The sequence below is a fragment of the Lagopus leucura genome, unplaced genomic scaffold (assembly GCF_019238085.1).
Source record: "Lagopus leucura isolate 7727_CA_CO unplaced genomic scaffold, USGS_WTPT01 Super-Scaffold_100001, whole genome shotgun sequence".
Taxonomy (NCBI): Eukaryota; Metazoa; Chordata; class Aves; order Galliformes; family Phasianidae; genus Lagopus; species Lagopus leucura.
In genome coordinates this window covers 15,124,053-15,144,246 of record NW_024962262.1, presented here as the reverse complement: position 1 = coordinate 15,144,246, position 20,194 = coordinate 15,124,053, and the positions used below count along the sequence as shown (strand labels likewise).

Below are 20,194 nucleotides of genomic sequence, written 5' to 3'. Positions count from 1 at the left end.
AAGCACCCTAACATGGAGTGATTTTTGAAAGGACTCCATTTAAGAAGTTCTACAGCAAAGCTACTGCCTTGGCTGCAGACAGGAGGATCATCTCTGGAGAGGAATTTTCCTGTGGGACAGAGCCTACTCATACTTCCTTGGAAGTGAGGAGTGGACTGAGGCCAAAAAAAGGTGCAAGGCACGTACACAGAGTTTGCAGCCCCCTGCAGGCTCATTGCATGAGTTTATCCACCTCCATTGGTGGATAAAAATGATACAAATAAGTGCTACTGACAAAGTCAGATTCTAAGCTATGTAAGGGGAGCTTAGGTTCTTTCACCTGGATCACAGAAATCACAGCACCACAGAATCACAGAATGGCCTGGGTTGAAAAGGACCACAGTGATCATCTAGTTTCAACCCGCCTGCTATGTGCAGGGTCACCAACCACCAGACCAGGCTGCCCAGTGCCACATCCAGCCTGGGATGGACATCTCCTACCTCCAGAGCAAAATGTGCAGTATGTGGTATTTCTTCTTCTCCATCACCACGATTCTACATCTGTCCAGCTGCAATATGGACGAGAGAAGAACTGGCTTCAAAAAGCCCTGCTGCCAAGACAGAAGGTATGTGCACACAGTAATCAGTGACTCTTCTTTTCTGCTAGGGGAGATGTAGTAAATTCAACCCATAAAATTCATTTGCGCCAAGGCATGAAAAGAGCAATAGCACATATTGAAAAACAGAGGCATAGATTTTAATCAATCTGTTATCCATTTTATATCCATTTTATTTAGTTACAAACCCAGTTCTGCTTTAGCTCCACACAAGATCTTCAGCATCCTTCTCCTCCCATGGACTGCAGGTTTTCTAGATACTCTGTGAGAGCCTCCATCTCCGCAAACTCCAGCAGCCTGTTTATTAGCTTATCCAGTTCCTCTTTCCCACTCAGAATTTCCTATGGGAAAATAACAGCAGACCAAAGCATTACAGAGGATACTTCAGTACCATTCTGCAGTGGGGACTACTCCAGGAGTTCTCACAGAGCTCACTAAGGAGGACTACATATTGAGCATCATTCATTCATATAGCTGGAGAGAAATACACAGAGCCCTAGGTCAGCTCGTTATGTCCTGAAGAAAGGCAGAGAAGTGTAGGCTTCTTGAATTAGTCGTGTTCTATTAGGATGTGAATAGCCATGTGATTTCCCCATATATTTTAAATTATTTTCACAAGCTTGTAGTTTGCTTTACGTGGCACAGTTAAGTATCCAAGTCTTAAAACCCTCCTAAGCAACCATTACCTTGATATTGCGTGCATCATACGAGATCCTGTGGTCAGTGACTCTGTCCTGGGTGAAGTTGTAAGTACGAATTCTCTCTGACTGGGCTCTTGTTCCCAACTGTAGCAGAGCACCACAGGAATAGAAAAGAATTACGTCAGTCTCAAAAGCCATGGAAGGCAGAAGGCATTCCCACAAAAGGCAGTGAGTGGGAGCCATTCGTAACAGTAGCAGCACAACCGATGTCTGCTTCACAGAGGGTGGCAAAGGGGTTTGCTAACATCAGGCCGTCAGAAAAGAGCGGAGAGTAAATCGAGCGGACACAGAGGAGTCCTCTGGTGGTGAAGTAAAGCAGTGCAATCAGTTCGAAAAGACTTCATGCTCAACTCCAAGTGTAGCTTGGTTGCACGGTTAAGCATTGTATTAAAAAGGAGAACTACACGCTGAAAACTGCTTAGAGAAATGAGTGTCTACTTGTACAAGCTGCTTTTTTCTTTTAAATTCCACCTGCACTCACATTTGTGTTTCAAAAGAAGGGATTTTATATATTCTGAATCATTATAAAAGCTAATTCACTGTAGCCTGATTTTCTACAGCATTAACATAAATGTAAATCTCAAGTCCTTTAATGCAGCCTTGAGAACTCTCGAGCAAAAATGATTAACAGCAGATAAATGGCTCACCGATTACAGAGACAGAGTTAATAATCTGCAGGAACAACACACTGACACACAGCCTGAAGTGAGCAATTAAATGGCTAAGCTGGAAGCGGTGGAACGCTGAAGAATTCTGGTCTTGCCAAGTATTTTTATTCTTGTTGGTCACTATTGAAGTTTGCACTGCAAACAGCAAAATACTCAAAGAATGGGAAAAGAATGTTGGCACACTTAAGAGGAAAGTACAGCCTGCAGCACAACTTGAGGCAACTCGGATTTGAAGTTTCTTCTTTCAGAGGTTACTTAACCCACAGCAAACAGAGCTGTGAAATGGCAGGCTCCTTTGTGTACTTGTTTCTCCCAGAAGCTACACCAGCTTGTCAAACACCAAACACAGGATTCTCCTTCTAAGCACAATTTATCAGACACAGACACTCGGAGAAACACCCCTACAACAAAGCACCCTTTCCAAGTTCATCAGTCATCCTGTCTCACCTGCAGTTTCCTGGCGCTCTGCTCTTGACTCAGTTGTTTCTCAATGATCTGCTGGTACAGCTTAGCTCTCAGCGTCCTCAGAGCTATTTCCTTGTTCATCTGCTGCGATCTCTCCTGCTGGCACTCAACCACCACCCCTTCACAGTAGAATATCAGATAGAGCAGAGCAAAAAGCCCATTCAAACACAGAACAAACAAGCTAAATTAATTCAATCGCATTAGGCAAATGACACCTTCTAGGAGTGCTCATTTTTAGGGCCTTTCAGCTGCAGGATAGAAAGTCATTTTAACACAATGTCTCAAGCCATTAGCATGTTTTTAAACTCCTCACAGCTGCACCAGAAGCTTTGTTTGGTGCTACAGAAAAGCTAGGGATACTGTGAGATTCCATAAAGCAAACAGTTCTCATTGGAATTATCATTCTCTGGACACTGCCTCCAGAGGACAGGTTTACTCCAGGTAGCTGTCATTGCAAAAGTGAAGTTGCTGAATCTACAAGAGCATGCTTAAAAAAATGTAATGTGGGGTTTTGAATGTCTTCATCTACACGAGCTCTTGGAAACTGGAAAGTTCCTTATTTTAAAGGAGGAGAGCACCAGGGCCATACTAGAGAGCCTTAAGCTGAATTATAAATAATGAAATAAGATTAAAAGGTCTGATTTTTTGTTTTTTTACTTCCTGCCTGATTTCCAAAATGAAAAGCCCAAAGGCTTTTTTTCAGGTTGGACAGATACAGGCCCACTGAACTTCAGTACAAGCAAGTCCTAAGAAAGACAGAATGGTTCAGTACCTATGTTAACTTCCCATCAGCACATTTTCTTTCCTACTTAACTTTGGATAGCATTATCTAGTACTGAATGGAAATCTTCAAGCTCCTCTTTCTGCCTGCTGCAGCTAGGCAAAGTTCACCCTTAGCTGACAATGGCCATTACTCCTGAATCAGTCAGCACAAATTATTTACATTTTCCATCCCATCCCCGAGATCCTCCATTTATTCTTTCATCCTTCAAAGACATTGTGTTCATTAAGCATAACAGCAGCATGTTGGTCATCGTGCCACTCCTCAAGTTCCTCTTCCCACACGCCGCTTTGTTAGAAAACGACAGAACAAAAAGGGGCTACAGACCTCTTGGTAGATGGCACAACCCTGCAGACTTACAGAGTCACAATTCCAGAATGCAGAGTGCTTAGAATTACCAACCGCAGCCAGACTTACCTGTGGGAAGATGTACAACCCTCACAGCACTGTCAGTTTTGTTGACGTGTTGCCCTCCTGCTCCTTTGGCCCGGAATGTGTCTATACGCAGATCTTTGGGATCCACTTTAACATCAACCTAAAATCAAAGAAAACTACTGTTTTCTGCTCTTTCTAAATTATTTTGACTGCCTTTTCAGTGATAGAGTAAAAGAAATCACTTATTAAAAACCCACTAATTTTCAACTGTGCTTGAGTATCAGCTACAATCATTATCATAGAAACATAGAATGGTTTGGGTTGGAAGGGACCTTTAAGATCATCCAGCTCCAACCCCCTGCAACAGGCAGGGACACCTCCCTCTGGACCAGGTTGCTCACAGCCCCATCCAGCCTGGCCTTGAATGCTTACAGAGAGGGGAATCCACAGCCTCTCTGGGCAACCTGTTCCAGTATCTCACCACCATCACAGCCAAGAATGTCTTCCTACTCTTTAGTCTAAATCTACTCTTTTCCAGTTTAAAACCATTTTCCCTCATCCTGTTGATACATGCCCTTCTAACAAATCCCTTCCCAGCTTTCCTGTAGGCCCCCTTCAGGTACTGGAAGGCCACTATGAGATCTACTTGGAGCCTTCTCCTCTCCAGGCTGAACAGCCCCAGCTGTCTCAGCATATCCTTATAGTGGAGGTGCTCCAGCCCTCTGATCATCTTTGTGGCCCTCATCTGGACCTGCTCTTGCTCCAGATCCCTCAGAAAACAAGGTATGTCTGCATGGGAAGCTAAAAGAATGAGTTCCGTGAGTTAAGCCTGAGGGATTTTTGCAACACTGATTAAAAACATCTACCTGGGGAAACATTAGGTGTATCCAGATCCAGCTAAGGATAGGAGTCCATGATGATGTGGACCAAGTTTGAGCTCAGTGGATGTGAAAGCAACATTCAGATCTGACCAGTGTTGCAAGGAAAGCACTACAAGGAAGCAGGAGAATTTGCAGGAAAAGTCTACAAGATCTGGTTTTGGTTATTCTTTGCATAACTTGCTAGTTTTAGAGAGATCTGGTGGTATCAGAAAAATCTCAGGAAGACCACCCAACACGCTCATTCAAATGCAAAGCATACAGTCCTTGATTGAACACCAACAATTTAAATGAACAAAAACGTAGTAAAGGGGCTTGCTGAGTCACTTTCCTAGGCAACACTGAATATTTTCTTGGATATATCCCCCATCTTAATACGTGACTTAATTCAAAGCTGGCTCGCTCCAGTTTTGCAGGCACTGGGGCTGGAACACTCACTGAAATGACCACCGATGCGCTCGCTTTTTCAGGCAGTAGCAAACATTTGTGAAGTCGCTTCTGACGACCCATTTAAAAATGTAAGGTACACAGCCAAGTCCTGCTGCCTTCCAGAACCACAGAGCCTGTGGTTTTACTCGCTGAGACTTGCTCAAAGCACTTGGGTTTCAATAAAATCCCCTAACAGTACCGTGGTTTTAAATAACACCCACTCCAGTGCCAGCAACACACTTCCTTGTTGCTGAGATGAACAGATAGTTACCTCCTCTGGCTGAGGGAGCACAATAACTGACATTGTCCCCGTATGAATACGCTGCATTCTCGATGACAGCCCGGTCTCAGGGATTCGCTGGACTCTGTGAGTCCCTCCTTCATATTTCAGATGCCTGTAGACATCATCTCCTGAAATATGAGCAGCCGCGTGATGCAACCCACCTATAGAGACAAATAACGCGTGGAAATCACAGCCCACAAACACGGCCTTCAATGTCGTTGTCTGGATGGAACGTCTGGAGAACTACTGTACCTATCTCAGCTGGCACGTAGTTCAGAATGTCAAAGGTCCAGCATTTATAGCCCGCATAGTTCTGGTACATCTCAAACATTTCTTTAGTGAACTGTTGGCAGATGTCACCTATAAATATAAAGGCGCTACAACATAAATAGCAGTTTGCAAAACGGCAGCCACGGGTTTGAAGATTTCACTGCAACTGTATTCGCGCTCATAAAACAGATTAATGCTGATAATAAATAATACAGATTAAGGAAGTATGGCTTTATGCCACTGAAGTGTAAAAATGCATTAAGAATAACCCGTAAGAGACTTAAAAAGTTGGATGAAGGTTCGGAGTAATCTTTAGTGGAGAGTTTGCTGACCTCCAGTTGTTCTGCCAGCTGTCACTTCTAATATAACGTGACTTTTATCATACTTCTCCTTTGGCACTACAAGCTGGAAAAGCTGAAAAGAGAAAAGAAGGGGAGAGAAAAAAAAAAAGAAATGTCACTATCTCTTTCATGACTCTATCTCCTTTTAATGAAGTTTATAGCCAGCCTTCACAAATGCCACGGCTTGAGCACGCACAGCCACGGATTTCTATTGGCAAATGAATAAGTAGGACTAAAAACTGTCCAAGTCCAAAGGCTGTTGCAGCTCAGTGCAGTTGGTGTGGAAATGGGATACGTTGGTGCATCCACAGGAAAGCTAGCTGAAAATTCGATCCCACAGCGTCAGGTGCCTGGTCACCCACTGCAGCCCCAACTACCTTGGAGCACAAAGTTACCAGCTATTGCCCAGCCACTCTTCACACAAACACGAACCTTACGTTTCAGAAGGTTCTATTTCCCATTTTCTCAATCTCAACATAGAAATGAGCCCAAACACAGAGCTTTCTACCAAACTTTTTCAGCTTCTCTGCTTATAATTTATGTTCCTGCTCATGGGGAGCTGCCAGCTGAAGAGAAAATGAAATACTGAAGGTTCCAATCAGAAACCTTTTCAAGAATGCACGCTCTGCTGCCACAAGAGTTACTTGGATGTCACGCAAGGTCTCATCAGCACAGACAGCTTCACATCCCCTTCAGCATCTCCAGATGGACAAGCAAGCAAGCAGAAATGCCTAAAATAATTAGCTTCTAAGATGCATTTGTCAGTAAGAAGCTTACCAGTAATTAATGTTGCCATGTCTTCTCAGGGAAAATAGAGAAGCTGGCCTTCTGTTTCATTAAATGCAAGTGTCAGTCTATTGGCAAGATCACAAAGGAACATTTTCCTGACATTTATTTATGAAGCTGTGTATTTTTACCTCAGGCTCACCTTTCTGCACAGCGTGTTGATTTTTTTATCGAGGGTTTCCTTCTCTTCTAAGGCAAGCTCTAGCAGTTGCTTCTCTTCTCTGCTGCCCAGCTCTGAATTCCAACAATAGGAATAAATGTTAGCCAGTCTTACTTAGCTTACAGCAGATCGTAATACAGCTGTCAAAAGACACACTTTACAGAATTTAAAAGCTTGCAGTGCATGCAGTTCCACTGTGCCAGCAAGAAATATCAAAGAAGAGCAGTTGAAGCCAGGATGTGTATTGCTAACTAAATGACTGCATTTTCCAGAGGTGCTGGAAGGAGCTGAGATATATTACTTCCCAGTCTCCTGGCTACGACTCCAAGTCAGCATCACACAAATGCCAGTCCCACCTGACAGTTACTTGCTGCCAATTATAGTATACTGACAGTTATGTGACAGAGACTGACAGTGCAGAGGCAAACCCACCAAGAGATTTAACAAAATATGTCAAAAACACGCTGGGAGAAAAGAGTGCCTCAGTTTTCTTTACCACTATTTCACATGCAACAAGACTTTCCATTTCTAGACTAGCACAGAAACTGCTATCTGTGCAGTACTTTGCAGCCAGCTCATTAGGACGAGCATTAAAAATGTAAGTATGATGACAATTACACGGGTTCTAACCTTCTGCCTCCTGCTAATCAAGCAATCAATGAGATATGAGAATTATGGCTTCAGCCATCAGGATGTGGAAGACCTCACTTTAACTCTTTGCTTGAAGAGATTCCCTTCCCATCTGCTCAGCCTAGGTGAGTATTTTGTCCAGTTTTGAGCTCCCCAGTACAGATAAGGCATGGAGATACTGGAATGAGTCTAGCTAAGAGCCACAGAGATAGTCCAGGATGGAAACAAAGAAAATATTAGGAGAGGTCAAGAAAACCGTCCCTGGATGCATTGAAGGCCAGGCTGGATGTGGCTCTGGACAGCCTGGTCTAGTAGTTGGTGACCCTGCCCGTGGGAGGGGAATTGAAACTAGATGATATTTGAGGTCCTTTTCGACCCAGGCCCAAGCTATGATTCTATGAAACTGCGTTTGTTCAGCCTTAAGAAGAGCAGACTGAGGGGAGTTTTTATTGCTGTGTACAACTGACTCACAGAAAGATACTGAAAAGTTCAAGACAAAGTCTTTTCAAAGTATATTGTCATAAAACAAGATAGAAGCTGGAGCATGGGAAATTCTGATTAGGTATTAGGAAAATTATTTTGACTCTAAGGGTTGTCAGACAATGAAATGGGCCCAGGGAAGCTGTAGGATCTCTGTTCTTGGATCTATTCAACTGGACAAGATTGCAGTCGGGCTGCTCTAAGCAGTCCTGCTTTGAGTAGAACATCAGTCAAAATCACCTTCAAAAGTCTCCTTCAACCTAATCAGTCCTGCAGTTCTGTGATTCAGTTGTGGTCTCCTACATTTTAGAGCTGCAAAACATTCTCAAACAGAGCTAACAGAAGCTCCAAATCTTTTCTACTACAGAGGCTCCAGTTTAGAGTAATGGAAGATGCCAATGCACGAGATCGTGCACTAAACAGACTGTTAAAAGATGGCTGGAATCAAAACCAAAATGCCAGAATAGGGAGCACCCCTTCATTTTTTTCTCCTCAGCAGCAAGTCCCAAGAACGGAGCGGGCTGAGATGTTGAACCAGCCTTGTATACTGGACAAGGATAGTGGCAGCTCCTTCATATTCTCCTTTATAACTTACATTCCATTTTGGTTTGTTGGTTGGTTTTGTTTTTCTTTAAATAAGATATGGCAGATCCACACTTGAGCCTAGCATCCTCTGTACTTAATGCAGGAACTACATAGGTAACCCTACCTGTATGTCACAGCTCCACCAAAAGATGGTACTGAACAGGAGGCTTCTAGGTGGTCTGAAAAGTATCCTTATGGATTGGTTGAATAGAAAGTATCAGATGAGGTATTGTCAACAGAGATGGAAGAATGGGCTGGTGGCAAGAAGCTTGAGGTACAAATGACTGCTGTCCCATTCCTACCTCCTCCCTGACCTTTATCAATTCTCATAGAATTACAGAATCATGTAATGGCCAGGACTGGAAGAGACCTCAAGGATCATGAATCTCCAAACCCCCTGCCTGAGGTACTGAAACCAGAGGGTTGTGGATGCCCCGTCCCTGGAGGTGTTCAGGGCCAGGTTGGATGGGGCCCTGGGCAGCCTGGTCTAGTGTTAAATGGGGAGGTTGGTGGCCCTGCATGTGGCAGGGGGGTTGGAGATTCGTCATCCTTGAGGTCCCTTCCAACCCTGGCCATTCTGTGATTCTGTGATTCTGTAAAGTGTTTTCTATAGCCACTGTTTCTAAAGCACAAACATACCCATTTATTTCCATAGCTGAGGAACACAGGTATTTTCTATCTTTCTTAAGCAGGCAGGAAATGTTACCAGCTATGTTTCTACAAGCTTTATTTCAACATGGTTTTTACTGATGTGTCAACATTCCATGGTTCCTTTTCCCAGAATTACCAGGAACTTCAATCCTCCTCCTCTTAAACTGCTACATATCCATTTCTCCTTCTTTGCTTTTCCCTTCCTTAACTGTGTTAGTGCAAGTCCCATTTTTTCCAGGTCACTCTATCTTATCTTAATGTCTGTTTTGGTGCAGCAGAATGCCCCACATTCTTCCTTCCTGCAGTACACAGTGCCTCACTCTTCTCACAGTGTGTTAGTGTATCTTTTCAAAATGTTGCACCACAAGTCCTTTTACTGCCCACCTACTTTCTTCTTCCTGAATAGTATCAAAAAGAGGGTCAAGCTCTTTTTTTTCCTTTTTCCTTTTTTTTTTTTTTTTTAACCCTAACTTTTACTGCAACATAGTATTGAAAAGCAGCAGCTTTTTGGATAACCATCAGCTTTCCCAGTAGGACTTCTCAAATATCCTCCAAGACCTATTAAATGTTGCCATTTACATTGGAAGCTGCTAATTCAGGACCTAATTATGGCAGTTCACATAGCTTGCTTACTAAGCATCAAACTGGCTAGTTGGAATCCCATTTTAAGTGGCATGGCTGTAGTCAGTGTCTATTCAACAGGCTGATGCTTATCCTGCAGTTCGTACTGCTCTTGGCTCTACCAAAAGAGAACCTAAAGCAAACATTTCCAAACTATTTCTGCAAGATGCATAGCCATCAGAGTCCAAACAGCCCCTACTTTCCCAAGTTGGCTGCATTAAGACCTGTATTAAGAGAGATAGCATAAAAATAAAAGGAAACGTCTGGATCTAGAAAGCCTTAAAGGGACTCAAGCTCCCAGGAACAGACAATACCAGAGAGCGTTCCAGAGCTGGCTTAATTCATTTAAAAGCTCTCCATGAAGGCTGAGCAATGAGGTTTATCACAAGCAAAGCCACTCTTTCAAAATGACTAAGCAGATGTGCACTCCTTACCTCTACACATGGTTTCTAATTCCCGGAGCTCGCCTTCAGCCTCTTTGATTTCTTGAAATGCAGTTGCAACTGGGGACAGATCAGCATGTCTTCTCCTCAGGGTCCTTTGCTCAAATTCATTCTTTGAATCAGCATTTAGCAGACTATTAACCTGCTGGTATTCCTTGCTCAGAGTTTCCAGATACTTCTGCACAGCCTCATGCTTCCACAATGCTCGAGAGTCCTGATGCTTCTTCCTAAGCTGACTGTGAAATAACAGAGTGAATCCAGCTGTGTCCAGCAAAGAGTCTGGCCTCCAAAATCCACGGCTGTGCAGCCTCATCACACAACTCATCTTCTTTGCAACAGAAGGAAGAGGGGAATTGTGAAGCTGACCATAACAGTAGAAACCAGAAAGCAGGTTCTTGAAAAAACAGACACTTTGTGGAGGTTTCATATTGTTTCTTATTCTTCCACTGCCTGAAATTAGCAGTATCAGACATGGAGCACTTTCACCATCTATAGAAAAGCATTTGGTTAAAATAATAATAATAAAAATCCAACCTGTATCAAGCCCAAATTCTTTTCTTGACTACACCAACACAGATTGAACCGTTACGGACAGAACTATTCCTTTCAGTCTTAGTTTAAACTAGAAACTCTTATCAGCAACACTGTACCAGCAAAGGCTTGGAAAAATCTTTTCCCTCACCTTCTCAGTGTTTATGCTGTAGAAGATCTACTCTAGATGCTGCTTTAGAGACAACAGCTTCATTTGTCATACTTCTCACTGGAGAAACTGAACCATTTCCTGCCTTACTGGCAAAACAAAAATGCTGCTGTGAGAAAACACATCTACAGTGCAGACATCAAATTCTATATGAAGAAGGTACAAAATGTGCAGTATATGCAATATCAGACCCACTACCATAAGAGAATACAACTTTGGCAGGTGGACATCAACAACATCAGGGTGATTTTGCAAAAGGTTTGTCACTGGGACTACAACATACTTGCATGAAATTACTTATCCATGTAAGTCCTACGTCAGATATGGGAACAGTGCTTTATTTCCTTCCCACGATACACTTGCAGGTAAGGGACAGACATATTTTCTATCAGAAGGGAGAGTACAAAGATGGTACTCTGAAATCCAGTCCCTTTATTTTTGCATGGTACTTGATGCACGGTTTTGCAGGACACAGGCTACCCTTAGTGTCACTGCTGCTTTGCTCATCCTACTTACTTTCATCCATGGGTCCTGTAACAAAGGACAGTCCTGTAACAGCAATGTATACAAAAAAAGGTATTGCATCTTGCTTGCCCAGCCATCTATTTCACTGCCTATACAAACTGGAAAAGCTAGAAAGAGAGGGAAGGGCCTCTATTCTGCTTCTGCACATTCCTCAGAGGTGGCAGGCACTACCAAACTCACAGCTGCACTTTTAAGGACAATTTGATTTACAGAAAGCCAACAGTAATCCTTATGGATTGTTCCAGTGACTGAGTAGTAGAGGGACACCACTTCCTTCACCAAGAATAAGTCAGAATACACAAGTCAGACTCAGCATCTGCACTCCTGGACTTAATTCCTCGGGGCACATGTTGGACTTAACTTCAAAACATTTAATTTTGCTGATGACGTGGTGTTGCCTCTACTTACTGCAAGTCAGAATGGCCACTCATCGTCCAGTCAAGTGGTAACCACTGTTAAGAGAAATACTGCTGTAGTTAGAGCTAACAACGTGTGAAAATAAGAACTAATTCATTGCAGAGTTTTGCCTGAGCTTTCCCAAGTAAAATACTCACTTTCACATGCCTAGAGAACTAAGCAACTGCATGACACCAATCCTTGAGAGAGTCAGAGATTTTGAAATAGATTGGTTTTATTATTATTTTGACAAAACAAAGTTGTTTCCTCCTTAGAGAGATGCTGTCACCCTGCATTTGTGCAGAAATAAGCCCACATAAAGCTTTTACACAGCCACGTACAGCAGACTGCCTATTAACTGCTTCTCAAACTAGTTCTTAGCGACTTTCTGAACATGACAAAATTACCCAGTGGGCAACATAAACACATCACAAATCAAAACCTGTCTGTAACAACGACAGCTGCAATTGTCTCATTACGAAAATAAATAGATCAGCTCATTTCTAGTTAAGGGACAACTATCAACGCTGTAACTCATTTAAAAGCTTTTAAAAATCACTTGTAATGATCAAGGATACTATTAACACAGTGAAACCGATTCCGCTGAGATGCATAAGAATACATATGCATAAGGGAGGGGTTTCAGTGATGCAGCCTCAGAGAGGTGCCTTCAAGGCTTCATGGGCCCTCAGCCCCCTTTTCACAGCCCTCTGCATCCCACCTCAGCTACACCAAGCAGCCCTCCTGCAAAAGCCAGGCACAGAACCCCGTGCAGCCCTCCCCAGCGCAGGGCTCACTGGGAGAGCAGGAGGGCAGCCCTGTGAGCCAGAGGCCGGCCGGCAGGCAGCCGCCGGTAATCGCCTTGGCTTGGCTGGGCTCAGCCCCTGCAACCCAGAGTGGGCAGAGAGCGGGCTCCGTGTCGCACACAGAGCCTACAGACTCACCCTCCCCAAATGGAAGCGCCAGACAGGTCCTGCCTTACATCACGAGGCCATTGCAGACAGGAAGTAAAGTGGAAAGACTCGCACTCCCAGCATGCCTGCTCACAGACACAACTCCCGGCGTGCTGCAGCAGCTGCCTGTCTTCGGCCGTCCCTCCGTCTGTCCTTCCAGCGCATTGCTCTCCTCCAGCCCGCGGATGCAATCACCCTGGGAGCAGCGATCGCAGATTTGCAAGCACGGCTTTAACAGCTTTACAAGTAAATTGTGAAATGCTGTCTCCGAAATAATTTTTAAAAGATCTCACAAGTGAATCTCGATCCACATTCTCAATATTTTCTGCACAGCTGCATAGCTGCACACGCTTTGTCTAAAATGACAAGCGCACCAACAAGTGGGAATAGTCCTGTTTCCAAGTTCTGTGCTGTGACATAAGTGGACTTTCCTGTGTATGTTCCCAAAACATGGGCTGAAAATACCCCGAGTTTCAAATCTGGTTATGCAGAGATTGTTGTTTTACGTAAACTTTACTCAAATCAAAGTTCCACTTCATGTCAGGGCTGGCTGTAATTATACTCCATATGAATTAGGACTACACTACACAAGGCAAACACCACTCACAAAATGCTACTCAACACAACCGTTCTCATCATTCAGCTAACAGGCAGTTGTATAATCTGTTTGATATTATCTATACCCCTCATTATATTCACGTTCTAAAAAGACTTTACGTAACAATGCCTTTTATACCTATAATCACCCTAAAGGCCAATTTACTCCTATGCATGTCATAGGAGGAAAATGTATTCAAACCTCAGATGAAAAACTCCCTGAAACTCTTATGTTCTCCCTAGGTGCACAGCTTGCACTAAGAAGTCCTTCTCTCTTCCAAAGTTTGCTTCTTTTACAGGAACTTTCCCTATCTTTTTTATGTTTTAGCAAATCCAACTCCACTGTAAATGCCTTAGAGAACACTGGGTTTTAGGTTTCTTTCTTCTTAGCTGCTGTCATTCAACAGGATTAAATATATATATGTATAAAACACTGTATTTGGCACATGTAACATCAACAAGTTTTGGTGAGGTAAATACACCTAAAAGGCTGAAAATGAGACGATAGGAAGATTTGTACCAAACCTCACCAGCATACAAAGGATAACCAGCCTCTTGTTTCACTCTCAGGGCTGCTCCTGGCTCTGCTCAGCCCCTCAGGAGGACAGGAGGCAAAGGGAAGAGACTACAAAACAGCCTCAGAAACCAGGAGCCATCCCAGAGCCCATCCAATTTACAAAGAGGCCACAGCAAACAGCTCCCTGCAGTCTTCCAGGAGCCTTCAATCTGACACTTAAAAATCTTGAAAAGGTGATCTATGGGCAATCAACCAAAAAGCTAATAAGAACATGAAAACTAAAGGCAGGCCATGCACTCAAAATTACAAAACAGAATGAAAAAAAAGAGGGTAGGCCAAGAAAAATCACATCAGCTTCTACTGCAGCCAGAAACAGCTATTACATTAAACCCTCTGATTAAAAGCAATCGTGATTCAGTTTTCACTATCCTTGCTGGCAGTTCTTCATCTTAACTCTGTGCATGACAGTACAGGCTAACAGATTCTCAGCACTCCCCAGCAGCCAGCAGACTGGACACGGGCTGGACTCAGGGGACATATTCCTCATATCTCATAATACCAGCGAATAGAAACACTCTTTCCTTCCGTTTCCAGGATGATGTTTGAAACGGAATAAGGGAATTGAGTATAAAAGATGGGAAATTCCATTTCTGCCTGTGCTTCCACCTCCCTTATGGTTCACCTTGGCCTACAGAGCTGGTGAGGCCTGTGGCTTGCAGGTGGTGCTCAGGGCAGGGTGCTGCTGCCCTCGGCCAGCAGGCAGAGTGGGGAAGTGACAGCAGCAGGTTCCCAGGCTCCAGGGAACGGGACATGGCACTTGGGATGTGCTTTTAAATTCAAATCTGGCAACTTTAAGCTGCCAACTTGATTTCAAAAGGATGGACAGCAGGACGAGGGGGTGGGGGGGATTGTCCACATCTACTCTGCCCTTGTGAGGCCCCATCTGGAGTACTGCATTCAGGCCTGGGGCCCCCAGCAGAAGAAGGATGAGGAACTGTTGGAGTAAGTCCAGAGGAGGGCCATGAAGATGATCAGAGGGCTGGAGCACCTCTCCTTTGAAAACAGGCTGAGGGAGCCAGGCTTGTTTAGCTTGGAGAAGAGAAGGCTCTGGGGAGACCTCATTGAGGCCTTCCAGTACTTGAGGGGAGCTTATAAGCAGGAGGGAGACCAACTTTTCACACAGTCACATGGTCGGATAGTAAAAGGACAAGGGGGGTTGTGGGGGGCTGTACTAAAAGAGGGGAGATTTAGATTAGATGTCAGGGACGATGACTCAACCACCTCCCCGGGCAGCCCATTCGAGTACCTAACCATTCTTTCAGAGAAGAAATTTCCCTTAATATCCAATATGAATCTCCCCTGGCACGACTTGAGGCCATTCCCTCTAGCCCTATTGCTAGTTACACAGAACAGGCTGATCCCCCCCCCCCCCCCACCACAACCTCCCTTCAGGTATTTATAGAGAGCAATAAGGTCTCTCCTGAGCCTCCTCCAGACCAAACAATCTTAGTTCCCTCAATCACTCCTCATAAGAGTTGTGCTTGGATGTCTCTTCCCACTTTTGACCTAAATAATCTGTTGACAGACTTCTGAATTCTTTCTGTTTGTAGGGAAAACTGGTGACAGAATCACACATGCCTTGAATACAGCCCTGTTTATTAACAAAGCCTGTAGAAAGCGCTTTGTCTGGCCAAGCGCAGTGGGATTAAATGACAAGAAGTTTTCCTGACTGTACTTCCAAACTTCACTTTCAACCAGCCCTCTGCCCCCCCCAACGCTCATTTCTATCTTTAGTCTCTCTCAGCTAGTCTAAAATTGTTTCTTTACTGCCAGCTTGCTCTCCTTTTCTTGGTGCTTTCAACACGGATTTGTAATACAGACACATGTTGAAATGCAGATCAAATGCCTGCCTCTCATTTGCAGTTTTGCCTGTTTTCAGATGGCGTTTGTTCCAGTATTTGGACTAGCAGGGAACTGACACTTTGCTATAAAGAACAGCCTTACTGTCTCAGACCAAAAGTTCACTGAGCACAGTATTCACCTGACCATCTTGGAGGTGTTTACCACAGAAACCAACCAAAGGCATAAAGCCTACTGCAAGGACAGAAAATCTGAGTTCATGAAGCCATGGCTCCAACTAGTTACAATCAGTGCTAATTCAGCGCTGTGGTGCAGACCTTGAAAATGATGCAGCAGAGCTGTCCTTGTCAACAGTACACCTGCTCAGAAAAAAAATTCAGACTCTGAGACCCTGAATTAGGCTTAGCCTTACAGTTTACTATTCCAAAACCATGCCCACTTTCTGTCCCTCCAACACGAAAGGAAGGACCAATGTCCATGGAGTTTAGCAAGGCTTCTGAGAAGTCAAAGGACACACTGCTTGGGATTTGTTGCCTCAGCCACATCACTGCTTGCTTTGTGTAACCAAATACAGCCTGTTAAGTGTACAGCCTTCCTAATTGTTATCTCCACATGCTTGCTTTGCTATGCGCATCCACTAAGCTCATCACTTGAGCAGTAGAAATCTCAGAATGATTTGGAAGGAACTTTTAAGATCATCTGGTTCCAACTCCCTGCTGTAGGCAGGGACACCTCCCTCCAGACCAGGTTGCTCAAAGCCCCATCCAGCCTGGGCTTGAACACTTCCAGGGAGGGGGCATCCACAGCCTCTCTGGGCAACCTGTTCCAGTGTCTCACCACCCTCACAGCAAAGAATTTCTTCCTAATATCTAATCTAAATCTGCCCTCGGTCAATTTAAAACCATTTCCCCTCATCTCCTGTTGCTATACGCCCTTATAAAAGTAAGTAGGTGATAACCATGTTATTATAGGAATAATATTATTTTAAAACACAACTAATGTATTTAAAAAGTGGTTAACAGGGACTCTAATTGAAGCTGCTTAATTTCCGCCCCACCATTCCTTCCCCAGCACGATCTTTTTAATTGATTGCAACTCTGACAGCTTAACCAGTTTCCCTCCCAAGGAAGCACCCCATGCTGTGTGGTTTCAGTGCTGCTGGCTTGTTCTTTAGCTTTGCAAAGATCAATTTAAAAGCTATTTCTGCAAATGACAGGGAAAAAAATCATTTTTCAAAAGACCTTAAGCCTCCCTTGTCGGAGGAGCCAAGCCACGACAAAACACTGCTCTAAGCACGCACGGTAATGCTGGGAAGCTTTGTGTAAGCAACTAACAAAGAGCTGATGCCATAGATGACATCCCAAAGGCCGGGCTGGCGGCTCACCCAGAGCCCAGCTTGACAGCGGGCACCAACAGCGGGCAATGAGGGCCGGAGGAGAGGGGGAGGCTGCGAGGAGACAAAGAGATTTTCTGCCTTATCTCAGCACGGCCGGGCGAGGCCGAGCGCTGAAAGGAAAAAAAAAAAAAAGCATCCAGTTTCGAAGGCTTTGAAATAGCCATGACTCAGGGCTTCAGCGAGCCGGAGTTATTTTTACACCTTCTGAGGGCGGCAGTCCCCTTCCTCCCCATCCTCCCCATCCTCCCCATCCTCCTCCTCCTCCCCCACTCGGGGCGCTTTCGAGGACCCCTCGCCTCAGCGTGCGGCCGAAGCTAGCAAAAAACAACCAAGCGCTGCCCTCAAAACGAAAAAAGCAAACCCCGACCCAACCAACCCCTCCACACAACAGGGAGCGGGCGGGAAGCAAACAGCCCGGCGCCACCCGCCCCCCCACACCCCGCGCCAGGCTGCGGTGCGCATGCGCGGCGGGGGACCCCGGCCGCCATTTTGCAGCGTCAGTCGGGCGGCGAGGCCTCCCCGGCAGCTGCGCAGAGGAGCCGCGCTCGCGCGCTGTGCCCGAGGGGAGCCAGCGGGGCGGGCGGTGCAGGCCAATGAGTTGAAGAGTCGCCGCCGCTCGCCCGTGAGCCGAGTTGGGGATCGCCTTTTCCTTTCCCCCGCCTCCTTTCCCTTTCTTGCAGCGACAGCCGCTCCTCGCAACCTCGAGCCGCGTTGCCCCGCGGCCGCCCGCCCGCATCATGCCGTCCGTGCCGCTGCCGCCCAAGGAGAGCAACCTTTTCAAGCGGATCCTGGTGAGCCCCCGGCCCGTCCTCCTCCCGCCGCGCGCCGCCGGCTCCTGCTCAGTGGGGAAGGATGCGGCTGTCGGGGCCGCCGCCGCCTCCTTGTCCCGGCTCGTCCCCGCTTCCTCCCTTTGTCTGCGGCCGCCGAACAGGCCGTGCGGCGGCCGGGAGGGGAGGGCGGGCGAAAGGCGGGGAGGGACGCGCAGTCGTCGCCGCCGCTCCCCGGCTTCGCGGCTCTCCGCCCGCGGCGGTAACTCCGGGCCGCTCTCGGGCCGCCGCTCCGTCTCTCCCCTCTCCTCCCGCCGCAAGCGGGCGGCAGCGGCCCTGGAGCGGGGGGCTGCGGAGGCGGAGAGCTGTCAGCCCCGGGTCGGTGCCGCCGGCAGACGACGAGGAAAAGCATCCTGGCTCCGAAATGCCGTAGGTTTCCACGTGCCGAGCTGCAGAGCTCTGTCTGAATTGCTATCCGCGTCCCTTTGAGACTTCGTGGTGATTTTAAAGAAACAAGTCGTTTAACTTCCGTTCGAACGGCTTCGTTTTCTACGCTGTTAAAGCTTCTGGAGGATCGCTCCTCTCCCTGGGTAAAATCCGTTCTTCAGGAGCTCTTCGGTGTGACAGTAGGGGAGCTGCGGCCTCAGAGAAGTTAAGGCTCCCGGTGCCGTTCGGCCTTCTGCAGGCAGAGCACAGCTGGCAGTGCGAATTTCTTTGGTTTTAACCGAGCTTGTTGGGTTAAATGCAGTGATTTTGTGTGGTTCAGCCTCAGGAAGCTGATCTCAGAGCAAACAGTGTGTAAGCCTCCGTGCTCTGCAACTGGTGCGTTTCAGCAAGAGTTTCTGAATGTTGTCTTTTGCTTGTTTTAGGTAGTTCGTAGGTGTTTTTGTTTTGTTTTTTTTTTTAAGACTTAATGGTGCTTAAGGGTGATTTGTTGCTTACTGCATGCCTATGGTATGCATCTTAGTAAGTCATTCTAGTACTCCTCTCTGCTAAAAATAAGTCACTAATATTAGAACAGTTAAGTGATTATTCTTACTAGTAGCAAACAAGCTCACAGTAGCGATCACTTCTGAATTTCATAAAAATTGGACTTCAGAAAAACTCTCAGTCTACTAAATAATGAACTAAACAAGTTCTTAGGCAAGGAAACCACTGAGCTTTATGATGTTAGTTTGTCGGTTTACATATTAATACTTCTTGAAGTTCAGTTTCTCACTGTTCTTTATAGGTAGCTTTAACTTTTTCAAGGATTTCTTTTCCTGGAAGAGTAAAACCTTGATAGTCTAAGCTGACCCTTTTGTTGGCACTGAAGAGTATTTCAGTATAGTAATGCTACAGATTGCTCTTCTATAATGGAGGGAGCTTTCAGCACTGCTAGAAATCTTGAAATTGCTGGTGCTGCCGTGGGCATTCTAGAAATGAAAATGAATGAAATAATTTATATGGAAGGCTGTATAATAAGGTCGCACAAGCATACAGAGATTGATTTAACCACTTGGAACAGAGGAAAAGGTAACTACTTGTGTATTAAGTGACTTTATAAACGTTTGACAGAGAATTAACAGTTGTGAAATGAGAAACTTATCTGGAGAACTTGATAATTAGTTTAGGAGTCTATGCTGCATGCTTAGCAGTGCTTGAACAAGCTCGCTCAAAACTAGGTGTGATGTGATTGCATAACCAACAGCAATTGCAACATAGGTAAAATGTTAGCATGTAGGTAGCAGACCTAGTTTCTCCATAACTGCTGTAAGATGTAGTGCCATAACTCATTTCTGTCCTGACTTCCAGGGCTGTTTGGTCACTTAAGTCTTGCTTTCACTCTTGGACAGTGCTCTTCCTCCACTTAGAGGTGAGACATTGCCTGGGAGGGAAGGGCTGGGCGACTGGAGGCTCCTCTGTGCTGTGCTTCTCAGTCTCGAAGAAGGCAGAAGGCGTGGAGGAAGTGTTCAAAGGCTTCCTGGCTCTCCCTTTTATGGGAAGGGAGGGAGGCATCCATAAGGAAGAATTAACGCAGGAACTCTGGTGTGTCTCTTGCAGCATAAAATCAGTCTTCAGCTCCTGTGACACTTTAAGTGGGGCAGATGCAATCTAAAATAAACATGCAAGTGTGGTAACTTAAAAATGCTTTCTGTTAACATTGGAGTTCAGTAATGTGCATTTGAAGCTTGCTTACGGTAAACGTAGGTGGTTTTTATTTCACATATTTAAAACGAAGTGTCATTTACCTTCAAAGTGTGTTTTAGTTTAAGCAAGTTTGATCCTCTCAGATTGAGAGCCCAGATGATAAACTGTGCCTCTTAAAATGAGGTTTGAGTTTTGGCTTTATGGGATCAA

The 20,194-nt window shown here is 45.3% G+C and overlaps 2 protein-coding genes across 8 annotated transcripts in view; one reads left to right on the top strand and one right to left on the bottom strand.

Moving 5' to 3' along the window:
- Positions 1 to 714: 714 nt before the first annotated feature.
- Positions 715 to 17,946, bottom strand: MTRF1 (mitochondrial translation release factor 1). Of its 4 annotated transcripts, XM_042868557.1 has the most exons (11): positions 12,709 to 12,898; positions 11,777 to 11,820; positions 10,135 to 10,632; positions 6,716 to 6,807; positions 5,779 to 5,860; positions 5,429 to 5,536; positions 5,165 to 5,337; positions 3,629 to 3,746; positions 2,413 to 2,549; positions 1,283 to 1,381; positions 715 to 937 (listed from the first exon to the last, which is right to left on the bottom strand). In XM_042868557.1, the coding sequence occupies exons 3-11, from the start codon at positions 10,568 to 10,570 to the stop codon at positions 815 to 817; spliced, it is 1,368 nt and encodes a 455-aa protein (XP_042724491.1). In that variant the 5' UTR covers positions 10,571 to 10,632; positions 11,777 to 11,820; positions 12,709 to 12,898; the 3' UTR covers positions 715 to 814. The 4 variants fall into 4 exon arrangements, with proteins under 4 accessions (XP_042724491.1, XP_042724492.1, XP_042724490.1 ...); XM_042868558.1 differs by lacking the exons at positions 11,777 to 11,820; positions 12,709 to 12,898 and adding an exon at positions 17,861 to 17,946; XM_042868556.1 differs by lacking the exon at positions 11,777 to 11,820.
- The window catches only part of NAA16 (N-alpha-acetyltransferase 16, NatA auxiliary subunit), a 63,880-nt gene continuing 61,335 nt past the window's right edge, over positions 17,650 to 20,194 (top strand). For all 4 annotated transcript variants that reach the window (XM_042868551.1, XM_042868554.1, XM_042868553.1 and 1 more), the window contains exon 1: positions 17,650 to 17,878. In XM_042868551.1, the coding sequence (XP_042724485.1) occupies positions 17,825 to 17,878 (54 nt within the window). In that variant the 5' untranslated portion in view covers positions 17,650 to 17,824. The remainder of the gene's footprint in view (positions 17,879 to 20,194) is intronic.

Bases quoted from the DNA above. Each gene is read 5' to 3' on its own strand.
- MTRF1 (XM_042868558.1), bottom strand. From the start codon at position 10,570: ATGAAACCTCCACAAAGTGTCTGTTTTTTCAAGAACCTGCTTTCTGGT. The intron at 5,861-6,715 runs GTGAGCCTGAGG...TTCTCTTTTCAG, and splicing joins TCAACACGCTGTGCAGAAAG to CTTTTCCAGCTTGTAGTGCC. The intron at 5,537-5,778 runs GTCAGCAAACTC...TTATATTTATAG, and splicing joins AGCTGGCAGAACAACTGGAG to GTGACATCTGCCAACAGTTC.